Here is a 10,536-nt window from a genome sequence, read left to right on the forward strand (position 1 = left end):
GGGTATCAAAAGGCAAAAAATACATGTAAGGCGCAGTGAAGCACGCCGGGCATTTGCTAGTATTAAATATTTTTATGATTCGCCGAAAGGTTTCTATTTTCTTTTCTAATTTGTTGCTTAAATATGATGTCTAGTGTATGTATAACCAGAAAAGATATTTTTTGGGGGGTCATTAGACCTTCGCCGTTCGTTCTAATTTCAAAAGCCAGGTGTGAATTTAACGCGCTTGGCATGGCGCATGGAGGTTTTGTTGAAGCTAGAACTTTTTTAGTGTTAAAGGGTGATTTGGAATTTGATGCGAGACATCTTTTTACTCAGAAAAAGCTCTACGGATTTAGATGAAATTTAGCAAACGGATCGCTCCTTTAGGTTTCTGAAGAGGGTTTCCACCTTTTTTAAAAAGTTATATTCAAATGAATTCATACGTTAATTAAAATATGTATCACAATATGGGTGGCAAACGAAGGAGGTTTAAGAAGGTTTTAGTTAAAGTTCATAGAGGGTCGTTAACTGTATATGAAAATTTGAATTAAAATAAATTATACACAAGTTATGTGAGGTATTTTAATATCGGTGGCCAAGGAACGGTTCTAAAAAAGCTTTATTTTAACACTATTTTTGATTAGGGTTGCCACCCATGAAAATTTCCCCTATTGTGCGCAATTTCTTGACCAGTCAATTTGTCGTTTAAAAAGCCTCCTAATGGGTAGCTTTGTTAACGTATTTCAGATCTACGACGCAATATATTATACGTGTACCTTAAAAACAATAATATCTCGACAACACCGCCAACTAGAATCTTTAACCTTAAAAAGATAACCACATTCTGACAACCGTCAAAGATAATAATAATAATAGATTGGCGCTTAAACATATGTTAGTGTTTGGCCGAGCTTCTCCTCTGATTTGTGGCGTGCGCCTTGATGTTATCACACAAAGGGGAGGGACCTACAGTTTTACCCCGACTCCTAACGGCAATTGTTTGTCGTAACGGTATTGTTGCTGTTTTTCATAGCAGAAATACACTCGGAAATTTGCCATTGCCTGCCGAGAGCGACCGCTGTTAAGAAAAAACCTTTATTCTATATTTTTTTGCGATGTTGGTTTGACCAGAGCTTGAACCCAAGCCCTGCGGAGTGATAACCACTACACCACAGTGTATTTTATTGATTAATTTCGAAAAAGCTAATATGGACTATATTTTTGCATAAAAATGTAATAAAACTACTGTAATTTTTATAATAATTTAATAAGGGAAAAAGCAAAGACAAAATTACGGTATGTTGGAAGAACGAAAAATATGCCGAAAACGCCTGCGTCCAATAAATGCAGATTATCTTTTCAGGGTTAAATAAGCTCTCAAATTCTAATCGCATACGGATAACGTCTAACATTGCCCCTGGAGGAACTTTCGAGAGTTCTAATGCATCGAGAAGCTGCCACCTGAGTTTTTTTGTTTCCTTTTTGAATAGCACTGGATCACAAGTTTGTGTTTGGTTTTTGTTCTACGGATGCCCCGATCCATTTTTTATGTAGAATCGCCCGCTGATTCCAAAAATCTAGTTAATTTTTTATTCTATGGATACATTTTTGAAATATTTTCAATTTACCGTTATTCAGATTAAAACAAAAGATGGTTCCACTTAGTCACTTATATCTCATGAACCAATTTAACAAACTGAAAACGAAATACGACAAATGAAAGCTAACAAAAATTTCCACCGTCTATACATCACTTTCCAATAGGACTGATAGTTTCAACAGGAGAAAAATGAAAAAAAACTAACAGTTTCTGCGTAAAATTTTTGCAATTGTGCTAAAGCCTGTTCCGTTACAATTAAATTAAGTTAGTAATGAAGCAAATCGATGAATAAATAAAAAAGTAATGAGTGGTCAAATGAAAATGCGCAGAGTTTTGTTGTATGAAATATGAGCACAAAAGCGTGCTACTTAGTTGTACATGGCGTATGAATAAAATTATTTCCTGCTCATTTTTCAAATAAAAAATCTTTGCGCATTTTCATTTGGTCACCCATTATTTCTTTATTTATCCATCAATTGTCTTCATTTATCCATTGATTGTCTTCATTAGTAACTTGATTTTTCCGTAACAGAACAGGCTTTGGCGCAATTGCAAAAATTTGACACAGAACCTGTTATTTTTTAAATTTATCTTCTGTTAAAGTGTGTTTTTTTTTTCATTAAAAAAAATCTGGAATGATTAGCTAATTTGTCAGAAACTTTCAGACCAATCAAATAGTGATGTACATACAGTCTATTTAGAATTTTGTTCGTTTTCATTTGCCCTATTTCATATTAGGGTTGTTAAATTGGTTCCTAGGATATACGTGATTAATTGCAACCATTTTTTGTTTTAAACTGAAAACGGTAAATTGAAAATATCTCGAAAACTTATCCATAGAATAAAAAATTTAGTAAGTTTTTGGAACCAGCGAGCAATTGTTTACAGGAATTGGATAGTGGCATCCATGGAACATTTTTTCTGTAAACCAGTTTAAATAACGGCAGTGCTTTCGGATTGCGGGGCGAACTGGTGTATGCGTTAAATACGTTTAAATTAAACAATTGTACATATTAAAACGTGGATTTTTTTTACAGAAATTACCTATTTAATGCTTCCACCTCCAGCATATGTGGGTCAACATCGTCCTTAAATACTCTCAGCTGCTCGATTTGTTTTTTAACTTCACCTATGTCACAGCCAACAGAGCCAAGCACCTCAAAATTGCGTTCGGCTTTGTTCAGAAATTTCTCTAAATTTTGCAAGGTCTCGTGGAATTCCATTGCCTTCTCCATTGCATCAATTAAATTTTCTTCACGCTTTGCATATAAAGCTGTAATACTGTCCCATGCATTATCCAGATCTTCGATATGCTTCTTTACTTCTGGTTTATCCGGTTCGCCACACATATTTATCAAATTGCTGCCATTGCGTCGCACTTGCTCTACTTCTGGTTTAGTCTGATCAATTTTGAAGCGCACCTCCTGTAATGCAACCTGCTGTTTCTGTATTTCCTGGGGCTGGGCAGCAGGAGGTTCTTGTGAGGATAAGGTTTCTTCTAGATCTTTAAGTGTGCCCATTACGCCATTGAGTTGTTCCCAGAATGGTTCAGCCACACTTAGTATATCGTCGAGTGAGCTGCCACGGTTTTTAGTAGCTTTCTGCACGTCGTTCCATAGACTATTTAATTTTTCCAATTTGGATTTAATATCGCGTACAGCCGGATCAGCCTTATTTCCGGCCTTTGCAATGACTTCATCGGCGGCTTTTTTTACAGCCGTAAAAGCATCTGAACGCCTTTCCAAATCGTCTGTTAATGCAGCGTTATCTTCCATTTGCTCTCTTATTTTCTGTGGTAGTGCTGACAGGGGGTCCAGCTGATTCACTTGATCGACAGTATTAGCCAATGCTCGGAGCATGCCTTCTAATTTGTCTGAAAACTGACTCGATTCTTGCAAAGCGTTGTCCAACATTTGTTGCCGTTCGCGTAACTCCAGGCGAAGTGCTTGAAAACGTGCGTTATCAGAATCAAGGAAATCATTTATTTTTGCGCTGTCATCTTCCGATACAAAAGCCGTTAAAGTTTCGCCTGTCTTATTGAGTTTATCTAGCAAAGGCTTATGTTCGGTAATAGAAAGCAAAAGGCGTTCATTCTTATCTTGTTGTGTCGTTATTTGATCTGGGCGCAATACTGGCATACTAAATCTTGAAACTTGTTGTTCCATATCGTCTAACCAACAGGACAAACCGTTATGTGAATCTGCAAAATGTTCCGATAAAGGTAGTGCCTGCTCCAAAATGCCCAAGCGTTCACTGCACAATTGAGCGACGGAATCCACGATTTCTTTTAAGTCTTCTAATTTTTCACGAAGCGAAGCTATAAATTCGCTCTGAGGAGATTCTCTTAAAATTTTTTTTGATGAAACAGCTATGTCACGTACACGCCCCTTCTGACTAGAAATATCATCATTTATTGAACGATGTTCTTGTAATTGTAAGCGAACTAATGTTGGCTCTATTGCAGGTGGATCCGCTTCGCGAAGGGCTGTGTCCATATCTCGGAACCATTCCAGCAATTCATCGATGTCTCCTGTAACCTCTTTGACGCGTTGATTACTTAAGTGAAAACGTTCTGCTTTCCGTTGAATTTGCTCAACAATCGCGTCGAAACGGCGATTATCACGCGTTACTATGTTTTCAATTGATGTTGAACCTTCGCCTGGGGAGATTTGGCATAATTGCGGACCAAATAAATTAATATTATCTATTACAGGGCGCATTTCCACCAATTCCGTTTCTAGGCGTAATAAGTCTGCATGACAAAGCTCACTCGCTGTAAAGGCACCTTCAGCTATTTGCAACCATTCCAACAAACGGTTATGCGAGTTATGGAATTGCTGAACTAACGGAAGAGCATTTTTGGCCCTTTTAAGGAGGTCTCCTCCCCTAGTCGCTAATTCACCATACCGACGTTGAAGTGCATCCAGTTTATCTTTTAATTGTAAGGCCTCATCATTAGAAATGTGTTTCATTAGTTCGGAACCTGAATCAACTGTTGATTCAATGTTTGGAGCCTGACTAGCAATATTTTCATTCAGTTCAACCAAATGATCCATTTGTTCCAGTAGCTTTTCCGAATAAACAGGAATCACTTTAAAGCGTGTCAGCTCCTGGTCCATTCTGTCCATCCAGCCAACCAATTCTTGATACGTTATGACCAAATGCCGTAATCCCTGGCGAGACTCAGCCAAAAGGGAACCAATATTTTCACTGACTTCAACTAAGGTAGTAAATCGATCTGTTATGTTACGCACTTTTTCACCTAATTGTGCGGCCTCATCTTCACCAATTAAGTGCATGAGTTGTCCAGCCACATCTGCCAAAGCCGTAAAATCTATTTTTTTAGATAAAATTTCACCATGTAATTCGTTGTGTTCCTTAATACGATTTTGAATTTTTTCTTCATCTGTTGGAACAAGCTCCATATTTTTGATTGATCGTTCGACACCATCTAGCCACAGCTCAAGGGGAATCACTTTATCATGGAAATCTTTAGCCACTTCCATTGCTGCTTCCAAATCACTTTCTCTCTGTTCGGCACCATTAGTAAGAGAATCGAAACGCCTTACAAGATCATTAAGCTGTCCTTCAATCTGATCTCGTTCTGAAGGCTCGCAGGCATTGGCAACTTCGACACCCATCAAAGATAGAGAAGACATGGAGTTTTGCCTATCCATTAACATTTTTTTCAAAAATTTTTGCTCTTGTAGTTGTGCTTTGACGACCTTGTAATCCGAGCTTGGTGGTTTTTGATTTGCCACCATTTCCTCTGTGTCAAATAACCATTTAGAAAGACCTGACAAGGCTTCCTGGAATCTTCCGGACTGCAAAAGAGCAACATCCAAACGTCGCTCTCGATCATTCATTAATTCTTTTAAGTTATTCCAGTTATCGTTTAGATCTTCTAGATCTTTTTCAATAACGACAGTAGAAACACCACTTCCAGCTGATCTAACTAAGTCACGACCAGCATTGTTTACTTTGACAATGTTCTGTGACAAAGGCTCTACTTTAAGATTTCGAAAATCACGAAAATCTTGCTGCTGTCGACGAATTTGATCAAGTTCCGAACTAACTGGTTTAAAATTATCAAATTCGCGTTTTACGCTTCGTAACTCTCCCAGCACTAGAGCTTTATTATCGAAGTATTCAATCAAAGCTTTTAGAGCACCTTGCAAATTGCGCTCATGATTTCGACTTTGGATATCTAAACGATTAATTGTATTACGTATAGACGATATTTGTGCAGGAATTTGATTTTCGGTGGTTATCCCGGAATCAATCAAAGTGGATGAAGCGCGCTCCATATCATTTACTAAATTCGAAATTTGTTCTAATTTTGAGTTTACACCCGCTGTGTCTTTCAGTTGTGATCTAACTACGTCAACTTCTCGCCCAGGCGGTGACAAATTTTCAATTTCTTGTTCTAACTTATTTAAATCTGATAAAATATATTTTATTTGTTCGTTCAATTTCGATATAGTAGAAGCAGCAAATTGTAACTCATCGAAACGATCACTGAGACGAGCTTTTAGATCAGAGACGCGATCAAACATGCCGTCGACATCGTCGCCTAAATGACCCGCCTCACCCCCAGCTGATTGACTTTCCAAAGATATTGTTTTGGCCATAGCTTTCAATTCATTGAGAGGTTTTTCCAATTTTGTTAATTCGTCTCGTATAGCCTTTACTCGTTCTAAAAGTTTTGGATCTTTTGCTGCTCCTCCTAGTGCATCGTGCGCAGCTAAACGATCTTCGCATCGACTCACTGCATGATCCAAATTTCTAAGGTTATCATTGAAATCAGATAAACGTCGTGAGCAATTTTCGATATCTTGGGTTTTAGTAATTAAATCGTTGTTAAGTTTTTCCCACCTATCCTTGATATCCTTTAGCTCGCATTTGATAGGATCTTGGTCAATATCACAGTAACTTATGAAAGTTTCCCCCAAACCTTTAGTGGTCTCATATTCATTCGTGTGCTTCCAAACTTCACTTCGCATCGTTTGAATGTCACGTATGCGTTTTTCCATGTTCGATTTATACAGTTTTCCAGGTGTTAAGCTAGCTAACTTATCTTCTGCTTTTCGTAACCACAATAAAAATGTTTCTGATGTTTGAGAATATTTTCTGCAATGCTCCATGCAGGTTTGAAGGCGCGAGTGCCTCTCAGATACCTCTCTACGGAGTTTGTCCCAAAGTTGTTGTATTCGTTCCAAATCACGTTTTATTGTTAAGTGTTGTTGACGATCAGACAATTCTTTTCCTTTGTTCATAAGCATGATAACTTCGTGCTCGCGGGACATTACTTCACGATAAATAGGTTCATGTGCGTCAATTTGATGTTGTAAAGTAGGTTTATGTGCAGATAACAGTAGTTTTTCAGACAAGTTTGACAACTCGCCTGACAACCAGCCTAGCATTTTTGTACAAGTTTCTGAAAGATGGCGACTGTCTCTTAATGACGCTTCAGTTTCTGCTTTTTTTGTATCCAACTTTCTTTGCAATGTCTGATATTGTTTCTCTAACGCAGATACTCTTGAATTTACATCAGCCCGCGAAGCAGAGTCGCCTAGAATATTACAAAGTAATACAGCTGATTGTTCAGCGTCAGCAAGCAGTGACCTTTGACCCTCTAGTTGACGATCCAGGTGTTCGATTTTTCGCAAATTTTCCTGATGGTCGCCATCTGTAGGTAAATCGTCTAAATTGTCACTAATATTCTGTAGGGATTCTCGTAATCTATTAACGGCTGCGTCAAATTCCTTGCTGCTATCAGCAGCTCCTCCCAAATTATTGGCGCGTTCATCCAAACGCGATACTATGTCGTCCCACTTACTTATTACATCATTGAGTTTTTGCTTCACTTTTGTTATTTCAGAAGGATTTGTTAAGTGATTCAAAATATCATGACCAATTTCCTGAAAGTGATTCAGTTGAGGTTGCTGAATTCTAAATTCTTCTCTGAGAACTTGTACTTGCTGAACTTGACTTTGAACCATTCTTGAGTCAGTGGAAATAGGACCGAGGACAGTTAAAATTCTTTCTTTACTGTGCAACCAGTTTGACAAATTATTGTGTATATCTAAAAAGTCACGTAGCTTTTCTGAAAATTCTATCCGACTTTTGCAAACGTCGTTTAAGCTCTTCCATTTCTCAATAATGCAATCACTTTCTTGTCGTAACTGATCTGCACCTGCTACATCAGATTTTCTTCGAAGGATATCTTTAATTTGTACCTTGGTGGTATCCAATAGACTCTGTTTTTCATACATATCTTCTAGAACTTTTCTTATTTGCTTAATACAGTGCTCAGCCTCATCTTTATTTGATGCTGACTCTCTCGGGACTTGCCGTTGAATACGTTCCAGAAACGATGATAAGTTTTTTAGATTTTCATACTGCTTTCGCACTTCTTCAGTCATATTTTCGATCTCGGTTTGACGATCTGCCAAACGAACACCAATCAAACTATAACGATTATTAATCTCTTTTAATTGCTGTTGAACTGGAGAGAACTCAGAAATTTGAAAACCATCTTGAGATGATCTGCGGCTTCCAAATCCACCAGAGGCAGTGGACAAAGGCGACAAAAGACCTCCTTTAGTTGGGCTTAAACCTCTGCCATCTCTAGGAGTAGCGCGCATTGGACTGAGTCGTTTAGCTGTACTATGAGTTAATATCTTACGACTTGGGCTTTCCGGGTTAAAAAGTGCATTATACTCGGCTCCAACATCATTAATTTTGTCAATGTGGTCACTAAAATCTCCATATTTATGTAAAAGCGGCTTAAGCTCATCGTGTTGTTGCTGAATTACTTTCAAATCAATAGCTACCGGACTCATTTTGCTTATGAGGACTTCCAATTCAGCTAACCATGCCATTACGTTTTCTTTCATGGTTTCATACTTTACTTTCTGTTCGGCTTTTAGTTTCACAAGTTTTGATTTCTCATCCAAAGAAGTATTTATATTGCGCCACAAGTTTTCCAATGACTTAATTCGATCACGTAGCGGATTAGTATCAGTAACATCTCTTTGTCCTATTAAATCTTTACAGTTACTGACACAGTTTTCATACAAAGAGACTTTACTCTCCTTTAGTCGTATTGCTTCTTCTGAACGAGATAGAAGTAAGTCTATTGGCAAGTTAATTGCATCGAGATTATTTATAATTTCTTGCAAATTATATAAATCACGTTCAGTGGAAGCTACTTCATCTAAACATTTTTGCAAATGACCATATACAGCATCCAAAAATTCCCCTCGTTTGTGCAATTTTTCCAACAGTTTATCCACTTTTTCAGATACTGTTCTTAAATTGGATTCAACTTTTTTAGCAATGCGCGCATTGGATGCGGAGTCCATCAGATGTTTTGCGGATGTTTGTACACCACTTATGCTTGTCTGATGTGAATTAACATCTGCCAATAAAGTTTTATGCTCACGTATTTGCTCTTGCAATCGTTCTTTGATAAGAGATGCAGGTCGAAACTGCAATTTAAATTTATCCTCAGCTTTATCCACCCAAAGAACCAAATTCTCGAGTGCATCTTGAACACTTTGCGATTGTACCAACGTTTTATCAAGTACCTTGCAATGTTCACCAAGTGTTTCAAGTAGTTTTTGGTATTTACTTTTCAATTCAAGCGCAGGCTTTTCCAAAATTTTAGATTCATATGGACTCAGTTGGCTTCCCAATAATTTTATTAAATCGTCTAAAGCCTGATCAACATTATCTATTAAACGGCCATTTGATAATAATTCACTGTGAACGGCTTTTGCTTCATTCATTTGCTCGAAAGCAACTTTTGTATCTCCTGAAATTGGTTCAGCAATGAGACGTGCTACTCGAGGTTTTACAGTGCGGATCCATTCGTTTGCTTTGTCGATAGCATTTAGAAATTCTCGTTGGCGTCCAGTTAAATCAGCTATTCGATCTTGAAGTGTATTTGTACGATGTAGCAAATCCTTATACTGAGTGGATATCAACGAAATTTCTTGGCGAATAGGACTCTCCGCATTTGATATTGGCTCAATGTGCGGTAATCGTTCTGGCATAGCTGTACGAAAATCATTTAGAATCGTTAGGAACTCCTTGCTTCCGTCCAAGAAGCGTTGTGCCGACATAGTTACAAACCGTAGATCTGCTTGATGGCTTATAACATCGCTAGCAAACTCTCGTATAGAGTCAGCATGTGAAGCTAGATTCTTTAAGTCGGCTATTGACTGTTCTTTATCTTCAAGCCTATGCCGAGCTTCTTGTAACCAGCTAAAGAAAATACTAAGTTCTCCAGATAATTTAGTAAGTTCATCGCGAATAGATTCAAGCCGCCGCAACAATCGCAAGGTTCGATCACTGACACGATCAACACGTGAACGCAACTCTCTTCCAGCATTCTCTAGAGTTGACACCTCAGGAGCAGAGAGAACATCTGCTCCGGTTAAAACAATTTGACGAATTTGTTCCAAACATGTGGAAACTGGTCGCTGCTGGCCATCAATTTCTTCTTTAATTTGCTATTCAAAAAGAAATATAGAGGATACAGTTTAAGTCAAAATGTGCATAGTACATAATATAACCAATTTATTATGAGGCCATACCCTTAAAATATTTGTTTGGTTTCGGATTTCATCAACTTTTTCCTTAGGTCCACCAACATTAGAAATTTTGTATTCAATTGCGCTGACCCATTTCAGCAACTCGTTTACATATTCCTCACAAATGTTGAATTTTTCAAAAACGGCTTGCTAAATGATAATAAAAACGGTACGAAATATTAGAAAAATATTTAGGTGTTTGATCGCATATACATCAACAATAATTACGTTAGGTAAAGTAAAGTAAATCGAACTAAAAATATTATTGCTGAATCTTAAAAATAAATATGTTAATAATGCCCACTAAAAACATTGGAGCACTTGGGAAAGAGTTTCGGTACAAAGGAGAGTTAA

At 37.6% G+C, this 10,536-nt stretch overlaps 1 protein-coding gene across 1 annotated transcript in view; it reads right to left on the reverse strand.

Annotated features, from left to right (window-relative positions):
* Positions 1-10,536, reverse strand: part of LOC118744098 (microtubule-actin cross-linking factor 1) — a 719,134-nt gene that overhangs the window by 297,138 nt on the left and 411,460 nt on the right. Inside the window, 2 exon segments of the mRNA XM_036476824.1 lie at positions 2,627-10,101; positions 10,186-10,332. Of these exon segments, the coding sequence (XP_036332717.1) occupies positions 2,627-10,101; positions 10,186-10,332 (7,622 nt within the window).

The sequence above is a fragment of the Rhagoletis pomonella genome, unplaced genomic scaffold, assembly GCF_013731165.1.
Source record: "Rhagoletis pomonella isolate Grant_MI unplaced genomic scaffold, Rhpom_1.0 Rhpom_scaffold_00008, whole genome shotgun sequence".
Taxonomy (NCBI): Eukaryota; Metazoa; Arthropoda; class Insecta; order Diptera; family Tephritidae; genus Rhagoletis; species Rhagoletis pomonella.